The following is a 16,706-nucleotide window of genomic DNA, read 5'->3' as shown; positions in this document are numbered from 1 at the left end:
ATAGGAATTTTGAAGACATTTCCTCAAAATTCAGAGGTAAGAACAACAAAAATAAATGCACTGAAATCGTCATATCAAGCTGCAAGCAGGATTCTTGTCACATCTATGACACAACAACAAAAAGCAACAAAAAGTCACTTAGAAACTTTGTTTTATTCAACTATTTCAATTTGTCAAAATGGAAATGAAATTTTTAGTTCGTATTTTTGTTGTTGTTTTGAATGAAAAGGACATTTTGTTTTGTATATATATATATTATTTTACAGTATTATTGCATGTGGCCTGACCGACCTCAATACATGGACCTTTGAGTCATTGACTCAAGATTTCAGTGACTATTTGAGTACCCCTGCTGTAGACTCTACAGTCTAAGTGTGTCTCAGCGTCTTCACACTTGGAGCTGCAGCAGCTGCTGAGGCTGTTAGTGGGAGGAAAGAGGAACAGAGAGCAGAACCTCCTCCTGGGGAAATAACACAGTGATGATGCTGCATGTTGACTAACCGGACTGATACCAGGAACTTTTGATGTTTTTTAGACTGACAAGGGAGAAACGAGCAGCTTCTTCTCTCCCTGTGTTTCCTCCACACATGAAGCTGGAAAGTGTCTGTAAGTTGACCTGAGGTGAGTTCAGCAGGTGAGAATCCTTCCAGACAGATGTGGACATGTTTGACATTGTGTTGTTTGACTGTTAAGTGGAAATGATGAGTGATGGTGATCGTCTATTTCAAAGTATCAGCTAGGTGCTTTATGTAACAGACAGAAGAAATGACAGACAACATTCAGTTTGTTCTGACGTGTTTTAATTAGGGCTGTCAAAGTTAACGCGTTAATAACTCGTTAATGCAACATCCTCTTAACGACGTTAATTTTTTTAACGCGCCATTAACGCTCGGTATTTTTAAAAAAAAGAAACGTGCATTGTTTGATTTACGGCCGTCGATGGCACCTGTAGTCTTGATCCAGAGGGCGGCAGAAGAATAAGAAAGGGAATCAGAAGAAGAAGAAGCAGGGTTGGCGTTCGGGAAAAACACGGTGGACTGAAAAGCGAAAGCAAAAGGAAATGGAGAAAGAACTTATGAACGGCAAATTCACTTTCAAAACACTGCCAGATGGTTCGGTGCATAGGACAAAAGTTATCTGCACGTACTGTCGACATGAAATGAGTTACCATTGAAGTACGTGGAGTCGCAGATATCATCTGCAAGCCAAAAACATGGCAGATGCAGAGAGCCCACCGCCCCCCTCGCTAAAAGCAGACATCACCATGTTTTGATCCCATTTAGGGTGAGGGGATATTTTTTGAGCCTTTTATTTTCCTGCATGATTTGAAGTGTTGAATAAACATTTTCATAAAGCAAACATATTTGCCCTTTCTTATGTTGTTAAAAGTATTAAGAACATGAAAAAAATACATTAAAGTACATTTAGAACAGAAAGAAATTATTGAAAATTTATTGAAAATTCTATTTGTAAAACATTAAGAAGGCCAGGTATTCTTCTGTCTGATGTTCTGCTTGTAAAGTCAGTTTGGAGAGTTTGAGAGAGCTGAACACGTCTCTGCTGTGTGTGTGGGCTGTTGTGCTGTCTTCTCTTGGGAAACACGTTGAAGCTCGTCTTCTTCTCATGTGAGGCCACTTGTTGACAAGATGGAAGCTGTGTGACCACATTTTGCTCTTTCTGGATTCAAACAGGAATAAACCTGAGTTAAACATGATGTGGCTGTGTCCACCAGAACACACCTCAGTGTATTCTGGGTCAGCAGACCGTCCCGGCTCCACTTACAGGAAGAAACATTCTGAAGATTTTCTATCTGAGTTAAATGACAGTCATTTGAAAAGTATTTGTATTTTTAACGGGGAGTCATTTAAACTTAGATTATAATCCACAGTTGGTAAAAATGGTTATCCTCCTTGTGTTCTGTTCTCTTTGGATCCAACTGTAAGTCTCTTGAAGTCCATTCTGCAATAATAGGCTGCTCACATACTCTATCTTGTAAATTAATCCGAGGTAGGAGTCTGTTGCTGCGGTTTTTATATTCTCTCAGCTTCTTGGCCATCTATTGCTTAAGAAGGAGACTGGGATTGCTACCTTATAAGGTCATGCATCAGCTTCCGGTAGCACAATGATGTACTGGTCGACTGTAGATCCTCTTTGTCTTCGCAGACTCATTGTGTTCTGAACTTTAACCCCACTGCAGCTTGTAGTCAAAAAAGTCCAATAAGTTGTCATCATGATAACCCGAAACTTCCAGTCCAGTCAACACATTTGTTTTTACAGTTGATGCTTGAGCCATGGTTTTCAGGAGTATGTGTGCTTTAATGCCAGTCAAATGAAGCCTTTGCATCAGATGTTCTGTGCAGAAGGTGGCTGAACTTCCTGAATCCAGGAATGCGTAGGTTTGTATGATTGTATTTCCTTTTTTACTTTTGATTTGCACTGGTACAACTGAGTGAACACAATATTGTTTACAGGCCCCAGTGCGAGCACAAGTCTTCTGAACAACAGTAGTACGGGATGATGGCTGTTCTGAAGGTGCTTTGAGCTTAGCTGTGATGTGAATGATTGTTGGATGCTTCAGGTTGCATTCACTGCATGTGAGGCGACCTTTACAATTCTTGCTGACATGACCATGTGATAGACAGCCAAAACAAACATCACTTTGCCTTAGATGATCAAGTTTGTCATGATGAGTCAGTCCTTTAAGTTGAGTGCAGTTCTGTATTGAGTGTCCAGCTTTGCATATGCAGCATGCCACGTTTTTGTTGTTGGATGGAGTGATGTGATGACTATTTATTGTAGTAGATTTAACGTTTTCACTAGCATCGACGGCTGCTATAGTAGCATAGGTTTTTAGTTTAATGAAAGTAGAAAGTAGAAATAGGGGTCTGTGTTTCTTGGATGTTTCCAAAGACAGGGTTGGACAGAATCTTGACTTCTTGTTCAATGAAATTTACAAGGTCAGGAAATGTAGCTCTATTTCCACGCCTCTCCTGTAGCTCACAAGCAGCTATCCGCCATTTTTCTCTCAACTTGAACAGAAGTTTCATTACAGGACGTTTGAGGTTTGATGCTACATTAATTTTATCCATGTACTGTAAGCTTCTAATCATGTTACACACCCTTTCAAAAACAGCATCAATTCTTGAAGAAAACTTGCATCCTCTGACCTTATTGGTGGCCGGGCTAAGGCCCTTTCCATGTATGCTGCTGTAATCTTTATTGCATTTCCATAGTATTCCTTTATTAGTTGTTTTGCTGTTTATTAAGCTTGGCTGTCTGGCATGTGATAGCAGCTTCTAACCAGTTCTCTTGGTTGCTCCCTGGTGTACTGTTCAAGGTAGTACAGGCAATCTTTGTGATTACTAATTTTCCTTTCAATTCCATGTTCAAAAGCCATCATGAAAGGTCCATACTGAAAGGGGTCACCATCAAATATTGGTATTACTCTTGATGGAATAGATGCTGAATGCTGTTGAATTAGCTAAGTGGTAATTGCTGTTTGCCGTTGAATGTTGCCAATTAAGTTCTGACAATCATGTCCATTTGAAGCTTGAGTTGTATGATTTTCATGAGTCCTTTGATCCTGTTGTGGGTAGCTATGAGAATATTGAATCATGAATAGATGTGTTGTCAGGAGGCTGTGGAGGTTTGGATCAGCTATCAATATGTGTGCCTGTTAGTGAGAGGAATGACATCTCAAGTGTCCTGTAATGTGTTTGAACATTTTGTGTATTTGTTTTCTACAGGTGTTCATTTGTTGTACCTGCTAAATTAAAGTAACTTTATTATTCCTTGTTGATCATAAAAGAGCAGAATATCTCAAAATACATCCTCAGGTCTGTAATTAATCCTCACATATCCACTAACAGGACTCATTTGACTGACTGTCAAATTATTTGCAGCATCCAGGACACATTATTTCCCTCTTTATAATCAGCATCTGACTTGATTATTCTGTGCATTCATTAAATGGTTAAACAGATACAATTACAGGTTGTAGTGTCTTAAAATAATCTATCATTTGTATCTCTGCAGGGATGACAGATGGCGACACCCAAACAGGTCGTCTTCAGAACTTTAGAGGATTTGGGAGACGAGGACTTTAAGAAATTCAAGTGGCACCTTCAGGGAGTCCTGGAGGGCTTCCCAGCAATCCCAAAATGTTGTCTGGAGAATGTAGACAGGATGGAAACAGTGGATCAGATGGTGCAGACTTACTGTATAAACACCATCAAAGTGACCAGAATGGTTTTGAGAGAGATGAATCAGAATGTTCTGTGGGAGAAATTATCAAACATCTCGGAACCAACAGGTAGGTCATTAAACAAAGGTTGCAACACAGTAAGAGGTTGATTTCTTTCATTACTTTACTCATCTATTAATCGTGGCAAACAAACATCTAACAAGCTGTATCATTTTTCCTCATTCAGAGATTCTCGCTGAGTGCCAGCATCAACTCAAAACCAACCTGAAGAAGAGGTTTCAACATGTCTTTGAAAAAATCACATATGCAGGAAGTTCAATACCGCTAAATGCGATCAACACTGAGATCTATATCATCATGGAAGAAAGAGGGGAGGTCAGTGATGAACGTGAGGTCAAACAGACTGAAAATGCAAACAGGAAATCAGACAGACCAAAAACAACAATCAGACAAGAAGACCTCTTTAAAGCATCTCCAGGAAGAGATGAACCAATCAGAACAGTGATGACACAGGGAGTGGCTGGCATCGGGAAAACAGTCTTAACACAGAAGTTCACTCTGGACTGGGCTGAGGACAAAGCCAACCAGGACATACAGTTCACATTTCCATTCACTTTTAGAGAGCTGAATGTGCTGAAAGAGAAAAAGTTTAGCTTGGTGAAACTGATTCATTACTTCTTCACTGAAACCAAAGAAATCTGCAGGTTTGAAGAGTTCCAGGTTGTGTTCATCTTTGATGGTCTGGATGAATGTCGACTTCCTCTGGACTTCCACAACACTGAAATCCTGACTGATGTTACAGAGTCCACCTCAGTGGATGTGCTGCTGACAAACCTCATCAGGGGGAAACTGCTTCCCTCTGCTCGCCTCTGGATAACCACACGACCTGCAGCAGCCAATCAGATCCCCCGTGAGTGTGTTCACATGGCGACAGAGGTCAGAGGGTTCACTGACCCACAGAAGGAGGAGTACTTCAGGAAGAGGTTCAGAGATGAGGAGCAGGCCAGCAGAGTCATCTCCCACATCAAGACATCACGAAGCCTACACATCATGTGCCACATCCCAGTCTTCTGCTGGATCACTGCTACAGTTCTGGAGGATGTGTTGAAGACCAGAGAGGGAGGAGAGCTGCCCAAGACCCTGACTCAGATGTACATCCACTTCCTTGTAGTTCAGGCCAAAGTGACGAACATCAAGTATCATGGAGGAGCTGAGAGAGATCCACACTGGACTCCAGAGAGCAGGGAGATGATTGAGTCTCTGGGAAAACTGGCTTTTGTGCAGCTGCAGAAAGGAAACCTGATCTTCTATGAATTAGACCTGACAGAGTGTAGCATCAATGTCAAAGCAGCCTCAGTGTATTCAGGAGTGTTCACAGAGATCTTCAAAGAGGAGAGTGGACTGTACCAGGACAAGGTGTTCTGCTTCATCCATCTGAGTGTTCAGGAGTTTCTGGCTGCTCTTCATGTCCATCTGACATTCATCAACTCTGGAGTCAATCTGCTGGCAGAAGCAACATGGAGGTCAATACTATTTAGAAATAAACCTATTCATCTCTACCAGAGTGCTGTGGACAATGCCTTACAGAGTCCAACGGGACACCTGGACTTGTTCCTCCGCTTCCTCCTGGGTTTTTCACTGGAGACCAATCAGAATCTCCTAAGAGGTCTGCTGACACAGCCAGGAAGTAGCTCAGAGACCAATCAGGAAACAGTCCAGTACATCAAGAAGAAGATCAGTGAGAATCTTTGTCCAGAGAGAAGCATCAACCTGTTCCACTGTCTGAATGAACTGAATGATCGTTCCCTAGTGAAGGAAATCCAACAGTGCCTGAGATCAGGAAGTCTCTCCACAGATAAACTGTCTCCTGCTCAGTGGTCAGCTCTGGTCTTTATCTTACTGTCATCAGAAAAAGATCTGGACGTTTTTGACCTGAAGAAATACTCTGGTTCAGAGGAGGCTTTTCTGAGGCTACTGCCAGTGGTCAAAGCATCTAACAAAGCTCAGTAAGTTGAATGTAGGATACAAATTATCAACAAGTCATCAAACTCAAAAGAAAACATTTTCTACTTTGTTCTTTTGTCGGATTCTTCTTCAGGCTGAGTGACTGTAATCTGTCAAAGAGAAGCTGTGAAGCTCTGTCCTCAGTTTTCAGCTCCCAGTCCTCTAGTCTGAGAGAGCTGGACCTGAGTAACAACAACCTGCAGGATTCAGGAGTGAAGCTGCTGTCATTGGGACTGAAGAGTCCCTACTGTAAACTGGAAACTCTCAGGTCAGAATTCAGCTGATTGTTCTCCGTTGATCATTAAAATCTTAACTCAAGTCGATGTTGATGAAGAGACTCGACATCTGTTGGATTCTTCTTCTCACAAAACCGACTGAAACATTGTTAAATATGAATGTGAAAGCTGCACACTCACAACCGTGAATAACCTTTGCTAGTTGAATCAGTCAGAGTTTAATATGTGTAGATTTATGATTCTTTATGTCTGTATGGCAGCATCTTTTTGTAACAGGTTGCATTTTCCTGCAGTTTCTTGAACTGGTGTCAACAATTTTCTATTTCCAGACTGTCAGGCTGTCTGATCACAGAGGAAGGCTGTTCTTCTCTGGCCTCAGCTTTGAGCTCCAACCCCTCTCATCTGAGAGAGCTGGACCTGAGCTACAATCATCCAGGATACTCAGGAGTGAAGCTTCTGACTGCTGGATTGGAGGATCCAGACTGGAGACTGGAAACTCTCAGGTACAAGTGTAGTTTCTGGGCTTTCTTCATCAAAGATGTCGGCGAGTAGTATGTTGACAAAAGAATTCTGTGGAGGCAAGGCTGGGTGGAATTATAGAGCAATCTTTATTGTAACAGATCTCATGCCAGCATCCGATCCAGAAGCGGAAGCTTTTCTAGTATTCTCAAATCTATGGCAATAGCAATGCCAAAGTGCTTCAACCTCTGCCCTATCAGAGCTCCTATTGAGCCCTCAATCTTAGGAGACCTACCAAATGCCACTCTTCCTTCTCTTCCTATATGGGGGTTTTTAGAGTCCTTTTTCCAGTACACAACCCGTCTTCTAATTGGTCACTTTGGTAAATGAAACAATAGACAAAAAGAGGAGTCTCCCTGCTCATCTCCCATATATGCTGCTGTCAATTCTCTGGTCTTGCCCCCAAGACGGCCCAAATGGTCACAATTCTACTGGAATGTAAACGTTTGTGCATCTCCCGCCATTTGGCGTGCAGGTCAAACTCAGGTCTAGTACTTTTATGGTTCTCTGGCTGGCTGCTAACCTTTGACACACTCACAGTTGGAAACCAACTCCTGGACCTTCACTTACACAAGGAAAACCAATTAGTCATTGCTGAATTTAAACTGAGTAGAGTCAGAATGTGTTGCCATCCAGATACCTCACAAGAGCTCACACACTGTTTCTCTGTTGCACTTATAAACTGAGGAACACTGCTTACTGTTGGACAGTAGGTAGGACGGATGGTCAGAGGGAAGGTTGTAAAATCTTCCTGTTTATTGCTAATATTATAAAATAATAGGTATTTACTTTACTATGTAATTTGAGTTATTCTGTATATATACCACAAGAGATGAGGCAGTGATGATGGTGACACACTACAAACATAACATTTCACAGTAATAGCCTTGGTCAAAAGTTTACATGCACTCATAATCATCAAAGACTTCCAAAGCTTTCATTTTTCTGTGATGGAATAAGTGGAACACAATCTACTTTGTCTTCATTCATGAAGTTCGGTTCAGTAATTACTTTGTCATACTTCCTCTGAAAATGTGACCAAATCTGCTGGATCACAAATATACATACAGTAATTCTAATATTTGGTTAAATGACTCTCTGCCATTTTCACCTCACTGGTGCATTGGATATTCATCCACAAGGATCTGGTCCTCCTCTGGAGGAATTTTAAATCACTCTTCTTGACAGAAGTTCAAAGTTTAACCTGTTGCTACCATTGATTACTTTTGGGGATGTGAGGTCGATCACCAACAAGGAAGATGAACGAGCTGCTTTGGTGAACAGCCAGCGAGTTTACAGGAACTTCAGTTTGTTCTGCTTCATACAGACACGACTGATTATAGGTGATAGTCTGCTTGAAGGAGTCGACTTCACTGTAGAGCAAACAACAGAATACACTGTTTCTCTCTAAGTTCAACAACATCATTAGTTGTGGCGACTGTATGTTTTATTTTACTGCCTGTAATTTTGCATTTTGAATCCAAATCTTCTTGTATAGTTTCTGTTTTATTCATTGTTGTATTTTATATTCTGTTAATTATTTGTTTTTTTTGTCTCTGTTGATCTGGACTAATTTCTGTTCTTTTGCTGTTGTGATGCCTGAATTTCTCCTCTGGGGATCAATAAAGTTTAATAAGCTGCTCTGAATGTGTTTCTTCTTCCAGGCTGGACCATGGTGGAGAACAGAGACTGAGACCTGGTCTGAAGAAGTGTGAGTGGATTCAGTTTGATACATGAGAACACAACAGCACACAGTTACGTCCTCTTAAAAATAATGTTTACAATATGAAAGCAATAGCTAATGACAGACTGTGACATACTGTTAGAATATCACAGCTAGGGGCGTTGTTTGATGAAGTGGCTATCACAGTCAATATAAACAATAATTGTAATATGTGTTTATTCAAATGCCACAGACAATAGATGGCTCAACATACAGTATGTAACATCCTCAATGTTAACAATCTGTATCTGCAATAAGATACAGTCTTCTGGTAATATTTAAACAATCCTAATAGAAATTATCAACTTATTAATAAATAAACAACCCAACAGTTGTGTTAGCTGATAATCTGCTGCTGTGTTGTGTCTTTTTTATCTCCATCAGATTTCTGTGAACTCACAGTCGACACAAACACAGTGAAAGGAAAACTTCAACTGTCTGTCAACAACAAGAAGGTGACATATGTGACAGAGGAGCAGCCATATCCTGATCATCCAGATAGATTTGACTACTGGCCTCAGCTGCTGTGTAGAACTGGTCTGACTGGTCAATGTTACTGGGAGGTCGAGTGGAGTGGAAGGGTTGATATAGCAGTGACATACAGTGGAATAAGCAGGAGAGGAGTCAGAGACAACTGTGTGTTTGGATGGAACGATCAGTCCTGGAGGCTGTACTGCTCTGATGGTGCTGGTTACTCTGTCTGGCATGATAAGAGAAGAACAGACCTCTCCTCCTGCTCTGTCTCTAACCGAGTAGCAGTGTATGTGGACTGTCCTGCTGGCACTCTGTCCTTCTACAGAGTCTCCTCTGACTCACTGATCCACCTCCACACCTTCAACACCACATTCACTCAACCTCTTTATCCTGGGTTTGGACTCTGGTCACCTGGTTCCTCAGTGTCTCTGTGTTCAGTGTAGGAGGAAAAGAAAACCGCTTCAGTGCATATCGTTTCTATATCTACTTGGGGTGGAACAGTTCACAAATTCCACAGTTCGGTTCATGTCACAGTTTTGTGGTCACGGTTTTCGGTTCGGTATATGCGGATTTTTAGGAAAATCAATTATGTCTTGTATAGTCAGGTTAAAACTGAAAGAATTAGGCAGTCTGACATTTGATACATCATTGTGACAGTCTTATGTTAAAAGTAGGTAGATTCTGGCACTGCAAGAGAGGAGACATTGCTAGTTCCAACATGTTTTTCATTTATTTGGCAAAGAAAGTTATCTTTAACAAATGCTAAGAACAAATAGTTATTCACTGTCACTAATGTAATGTAATGGGCAGTCAGAGTCAGGAAACTTTCAGTAGCCCCGGAGGTCCATCCATCACTAGTAAGCGCTACATAGGCTGTCAGACAACTCTAACAATTCCTCATCGGGTCTCAGGAATTACCGTGTTGCTGAAGTGTTTGCAGGAGGGGATTTTATTTTATATCGTGGCTCAAGTGTTTTAATCATACAACAAACCCTCCACCATGGCAAAAGGCTGCATATCTTCCCCCATTCCTTTCATTATGCATGTTGCCCCGTCTGACTCGTCACTGTCAGGCTGTTTAAAAGCTGCGGGCAGTAGAAGTTGTCCTGTCGACCCTCTCCCTTTCCTCCTTGTGTTGCCAGTTGTCTCACTGGGATGATGTCTTCACAGATAAGCTGACATGTTAGTCATGTTACTGTTAGCATTAACAACACGTTTTGCACAATGCTTGCACACTGTCGCGCTTTTGTCAACAACTTTCATACCACCGTCATCGTAGGACACTCTAAATGCAAAGTGGTCCCATACAGCAGACCTGTACAGCGCTGCTGGCACATCTTCTAGCTCCGACTGTTTTTCACTCGCCATGCCCACAAACGTCTCCACAGCTGCTTCGCTTCTTCTTCCTTTTTTGATGAACCGTTCCACCCCTAATATCTATTTCATCACTTTGGGATTCATTTTGTTGTGATGAAACGAGTCATTGTCAAACGTCCTCATTCGGTTTTGTCATCAGAGCTCAGTGACTCAGCTGTTGAAATCTCATATGTATCTTCTTATTGTGACAGATATAAATTGTGTCCAGCTCCTCTGATTATTCACATGCTTTGGTTAAGTCCTGATCTGCATCATTTCATTTTCCATCTTTTTTTTTATGGCTTTATTGCTAGTTAAGCTGAAGAGGTGACAGGAAACAGGGCGAGAGACAGGGGAGTGACACGCAGCAAAGTGGCCCAGGCCAGGAGTCGAACCCGGGTCCGCTGCAGTGAGGACAAAGCCTCTGTACACAGGATGCTGCTCTACCAACTGAGCTAAACGGCGCCCCTGGGCCTCCATCTTTAAATCTCTGAGGGATGCTTCAAACAAACCGATCAGACCAAATCCTTTAATAGCAGTTTGAGTGTAAAACCAGAGGAAGCTGCCTGGTATATGAACATTTACAGTGCTGTTTCATTGACCTGCCTGTTAGCCCATCAGCTCCTCCTGTTAGTGGGAAAATGCCAACAGGTAAATAAGAGATCATCTCTGTTTCCATCAGAGGAAACTGTGACCACTGGAGGGCAGGCATGTCAGGTACTCTACTGAAGTTTCTGTGTGTCGGGATACTTCTTCTGTACAGAACTTCAATAGTTACAGTCAGGTTAGAATCAGGCAGAACATCATGTTTTGTTTCTGTCGCCACAAACTCAGCTGGAAAATATCCCGACGTCTCGTTAAAAATATCCAGCACTTTCACGCTCACAGACGTTGAAACGCAGACATGAACTGTGGTCTCTGACTTCACAGAGCTGCAACACCAGCATCCCCTCCACCTCCTGACATGACATTCAGTTCAGATACATGTGATGTGAATATAATGACACGTATTGATAAACGTTAAGTGTCAATCTTTTAGTCTGGTGACTGGGCTGCACACACACACAATATAATCACTTCATTGATAAAGAATGTAAGTGTCTGGGTCTTAATGAACTGCTATATGTGATCTGATTTTATCAGCAGAAAATAATCGAATGCTGTTGTGTTCTTTTTGCTCTTATCATTGTTGTCTTTGAAAAACTGAGAATAATTAAGGAACAGAAGATATTTTATTCTTATGTTTGTTTTCCTCTGTGATTTTATTCCTCATATCAGGTAAATATCTTGGAATTAAAAATGTTCATTATCGACACTAAATGAGTTCTTTTTATTACACTGTCCTGTTGCTATGTGACATCACATGGAGGCCCCTGATGGTCATGGAGAGAATTTCTTTTCTTTGCATTCTCTTGCAATACTTCTGAGGAATACAAACCAAACTCAAAAGTAATCCTGAAAACATTCTGGTCATGACCCTCAGGGGGCGCCGTACCACCCTGCTCTGTTGAGTGGGAATAATAAAACATATGAAATAATTCACTTTGTTAAAAAAAAGCTTCAGCAGCGGGTCGTTCACGTGAGTCTGACAGTGAGTCTGAAGAGAGTGAGGCTCCATTACCACTGACTGCCCTTATGGTGCAGGAGGAGGCTGAAAAAATAATGTGACGGAGGCAGTGATACTGTGGAGTGATACTGTGGTAAGCAGGTATGTGCCTTCTAGAATGGTGTGGATAAACATTCATTAAAATAAATGGTTCAGAACGGTTGCTTAACTATCTATGAACTTTACTTGACATAATAAATAGCAAACTCTGGATGGTGTGGTGTATTACAACTAAATCTAGTTATCTAAAGTATTGGAAAACAATAACCATATTCATATACTATCCTGATTAATTGATTAGTTGCTTTTATTAACCACTTAAGCCCTATTTTATACTTTCATCAAAGGATGCCACACAAAATTGCTCAACTCACAAGTTGCACTGTGTTGTGTTTTGAGCATGTAGATTAGTTAAGTCCTGATCTGTTGTAGTTGAAGTGTTTAAAGTGCCAACATGCACCTTTCTTCATGCCCAAACTCCAATTTGGTCATGAAGGACATTGAGCTAACAACTTAACAAATATGTATGCTTTACATAATTTTTCAGTCAGTGTTTATGGTTTATTGTCCTTTCAACAGTTTAACATTATACAGTTAAAATGAATAAAACACTGATTAACTAGGGCAGTTGTAGCTCAGTGGGTAGAGCTGAGGACTAGTGATCAGAAGGTCGCTGGTTCGAATCCCGGGACGGGACTGGGCTACATGCCGAAGTATCCTTGAGCAAGATACTGAACCCCAAATTGCTCCTGATGTGCAGTTGGCACCTTCGTGGCAGCCACTGCCATCAGTAAGGGCCCAGCAATGAGCTGGCGACTCATCCAGGGAGTACCCTGGCCTTCGCCCATAGAGTCACTGGATTTGGCCCCAGCAACCCCCGCTCCACTTTGAAAAAGGTGGTATAAAGTGGTAACATCACCCACGACCCGCATGGAGAAAGTGGAAGAAAACGAAATGAAAAAAACTGATTAACTACTGTTACAATAAAACATCTGCATTACTCATGATGCAGTACACAAGTTTTTCCTCTTATGTCATGCTTTATTGTCTATACATTATGTTATAATGTCTTTGTAAAATAAAATTTGTGTTTGTCCATTTTTCAGATCATTATACCAGGGTTCTCCCCAGAAATTCTTAGTATAGCGGCGCACCGTCTGTCCGGGGGGGGTGCGCGACCGCTCGTCAACGTCAGTCCGGGGGGGGAGACACGGACGTACGGACAGCCGGTCATCAACTCCGTCAGCCGGGGGACGGACGGACGCTCGTCGCCGTCAGCCGGGAGCTCCTAGCCGTCAACCGGGGGACGGCGTACGGACGGACGGACGGACGCTCGACACTGTCACGCGCGGAGTATAGCGGCGCTGACCGAGCGGTATAGCGGCGCAGCGCCGCTGTTCCACCGTCTGGGGAGAACCCTGATTATACTATTGTTTTCCATACTTTAGCCAACTAGCCAACATTCTGATTGCATGCAGATTCATTATGTGCATGTCATCTTGTTCAAACTTAACCTATTCCACACTATTCCTCTACTTTCATGTCCAAGTTTGTGATAGGCGACAGGCCCAGTACATCATCTCCTGTGGAGATGATCTCACCAGAGACCCAAGCAGCCCAGTGAGCCCACCCATAGATTATTTCACCCATCCCAACCCAGACACCCCAGCTGTTTTTAAATCATCATCCTCAACAAACTACAAAGAACCCCAAATGGCAGAAAGTTTTCCGCTGCAAGGATGGCACCATTAGAAGGAGGCTGTCATACAGTGGTGAACGCCAGGCACTGCACTCCAGTATCCTTCTTAAGAGCAAGTGAGCAACAGACTGTGTAGTTATCATTTATTTTATTCAAGGCTTCAGAATATAAAGGGATATTGTTTAGTATAGTGGTGTTATTAAGAGCTTGTGTGTTTGTATGTACATCAACGGGGCGAGTTGGCACAATATCTGCACGCAGATTGTAGTGGGCCGGTCTGGACCAAAAAGTCCAGGGCCAAAAGAGTGGCTGCTGCTCATCAACATGTCTTTTCCCAAGAGAGCAAAACCAGGGAGCCTTAAACGAAAGGAAAAGGCAGAAAGGGAAAGAAAGCAAAGAGAGGGAAGACAACTCCTCACAACTCTTTCAAAAGAAAGGTGAGCATAGTTCACAGCTAACACAGTTTAAGAACAGTTAAAGCTTATATAATGTCAGCAGCTGTAAAGATAGAAGGCAGTCAGACAGCCATGAGTCTAGTTTCTCAGTTTCAGCTGCAGCAGGATCCTCATCCTCATCTCATCCCTCATTAAGTGCTGACTCAAAGTTATTCTTTCTTTCTCAAAGTCATCATTTCACATTGAGGTTCTGGACCTCGCGTTAAAAACAGTTCAAATTTGGAGCGATATTTAGCTCCTTTCCCAGTAAGCTAGCATGACATGTTTGATATCAGTGGATTCATTTCAATTTCAAGATTTCTATGATGCTCATGGCTTATAAAACCTAAAAACTGAGCCTGTGATGACCTTTAGAAGACAGTAAGTTAATTCCAGATGATCCACCATCCATTCAGAGGGTTAAAAGAGTTATAAAATAAAAATAGCCTATAATCCATATTTATTTCAGAATGATTTTCATGTATTAAAAACAATTCTGAAATAAAAAGAGCATATGTTTGTGTATGTATAATATAATTCAGATTCAGCTATCACTACAATAGAGCGTTTGGTCAGTAGTTTGGGACTCTCACCTTCCTGCTGTGCAGTAAGAACAGAGGAGAACATATCTGGTGCATGCATGGTCTCTCTAAACTCAAGGGGGGTACACACATGACGATAATCGCGCTGATTTTGCTCCGATTTTACCCCCTCCTGACCACGGAAGATTATCTTCTGTCTTATAAGATGATCCTATATGATTATCCTGTGGTCTGTGGTGTGTTAAGAGTCAATTTGTCCTGATTTGTCCCGATTTGTTAAACTTGTTCAATATTTACAACGAAAAATCTTCATGTGTGTGTGGAAAGCCAACAACTCCTGAGTCACCACTCCGTGAAATGTGACGTGAAACGCAACGTAGCCAACCAACTGACTGAGGAACATGGAAGTGGACATAAATAAAAACAGAGGTGAGATCTAACTTTTCCTATGGAGGTGTTTGAATTAGACATTTTAATGTTTTTAATGGGTTTAGCGTCGGCGCTAACATTACCCGTTGACTCTTTTTTGTATACAGTCTGTGCTCTTTTCCGTTTATGAAGAGCCCGGTGATGCTGGTGTTGTTGCCATTGGTTACTGTAGATCACGTTTAATCACACGATATTTCTGGCTCGGAGGACTCGATTCTAGATCAGCCATGAGACAGATAATCTTTATGTGTGTGGTGTCCTGTGCTGAGAATATCGGAGCACACCACACACAGCACGATCAGAGCTGATTTATTAATCTTCATGTGTGGGGGATCTACAGATGAAACATCTCTTTAGATTTATAAAATCCTTATGTGTGTACCCCCTTTTAGATGACACTCAGTGTGTTTACATGACACTCAAGAAAACAGAATTACTGTGTTAGTCTGACTAAAATCGGACCGGATCAGATTTCTCATAGTCGAATTACACCACGTAGATTATTCAATTGAAAGTCGCATTAACTCCTGCATGTATACGTTTCCAGCGGATCGGATCGGATTTTGCGTTCTGCGCAGGCGTGAGATTTTTCCCCGGGGCCGTGAGCCGGAAGTAGACGGGCGGCGGCGTCTTTCCTCCGAAATCACCGCAAGAAAGAGAGAAAGAGCTCCATTGTGCATCTAGTGTGTGTAATTATCATGTACACCATATGCGAAGTGTACAAAGATGTAGCTTCGTCTCGCTCTTCGTACGCCATCTTTCTTGAATGCCGAGGCAGCTGGTGACGTAAAGAGGTCAGCCGGAGGTGGCCCCATTAACACTAGTTGAACTGGGTACAGCGCCACCTAGCGTACCGGGTATGACATGCTTTCGGCAGTAATTCGATTTTCTCACCGGCATGTATACTCGGACAATTGCAGTTGTCCGATTGAGCAGCAGAGTCGAACTATGGCTGTAATCTGACTAAACTGTGCATGTAAACGCACTGACTGTATAGTTGAGTCAGCTCCAAACCTCTGGTGTGGGTCCCTTCCTGTAGCTTATCTCTGATGCCCACCTCAGAGCTGCTCAAGGCTCCTGGTCATGGGGACCTCTGCCCTGTCACATTCCCACAGTTGTCTACAGGGGAACATCTGGTCCTGTCCCATCCTGTCTTCTCACTATTCACTATTGTCTTAGAGCCCAGGATGTGTAAGAAACACACAGACACTACACAGATGAGCAGTTAAAGTGTTTTTCATCTGAGCCCTGATGTCCTCACCACTTTCCAACTCGAAGTGAAATTCCTGAAAAGACAAACTTGTCAAACAGGCAGCCAAAACTTCTGGAGAAATGTTAGATAGTTCCAGTGAACCAGCTTCAGGTTGGACCAGTTCTGACGTCACTCTGATGTTTTTTCCGACTTGGACCCCGAAGTTATGAGGATGTGACGGCGTGCTCAGATCAGATGCACACAGACACCAGGACTGACCAGGAAGAA

At 42.2% G+C, this 16,706-nt stretch overlaps 1 protein-coding gene across 2 annotated transcripts; it reads left to right on the top strand.

Moving 5' to 3' along the window:
• Positions 1-543: 543 nt before the first annotated feature.
• Positions 544-10,815, top strand: LOC115574092 (NLR family CARD domain-containing protein 3-like). 2 transcript variants are annotated; one of them, XM_030405336.1, is made up of 7 exons: positions 544-621; positions 4,036-4,312; positions 4,431-6,210; positions 6,303-6,476; positions 6,774-6,947; positions 8,628-8,674; positions 9,071-10,815. In XM_030405336.1, exons 2-7 carry the CDS (start codon positions 4,045-4,047, stop codon positions 9,601-9,603), a joined length of 2,976 nt encoding a protein of 991 aa, XP_030261196.1. In that variant the 5' UTR covers positions 544-621; positions 4,036-4,044; the 3' UTR covers positions 9,604-10,815. The 2 variants fall into 2 exon arrangements, with proteins under 2 accessions (XP_030261196.1, XP_030261195.1); XM_030405335.1 differs by having other exon boundaries at positions 544-634.
• The last annotated feature ends 5,891 nt before the right edge of the window (positions 10,816-16,706 follow it).

This window comes from Sparus aurata, chromosome 22, assembly GCF_900880675.1.
Source record: "Sparus aurata chromosome 22, fSpaAur1.1, whole genome shotgun sequence".
Lineage (NCBI taxonomy): Eukaryota > Metazoa > Chordata > Actinopteri > Spariformes > Sparidae > Sparus > Sparus aurata.
The sequence above is the reverse complement of the archived record's forward strand: the minus strand, read 5'-3'. Positions and strand labels throughout refer to the sequence as shown.

Bases quoted from the DNA above. Each gene is read 5' to 3' on its own strand.
- LOC115574092 (XM_030405336.1), top strand. From the start codon at position 4,045: ATGGCGACACCCAAACAGGTCGTCTTCAGAACTTTAGAGGATTTGGGA. The intron at 6,211-6,302 runs GTAAGTTGAATG...ATTCTTCTTCAG, and splicing joins AAAGCATCTAACAAAGCTCA to GCTGAGTGACTGTAATCTGT. The intron at 6,948-8,627 runs GTACAAGTGTAG...TTCTTCTTCCAG, and splicing joins TGGAGACTGGAAACTCTCAG to GCTGGACCATGGTGGAGAAC.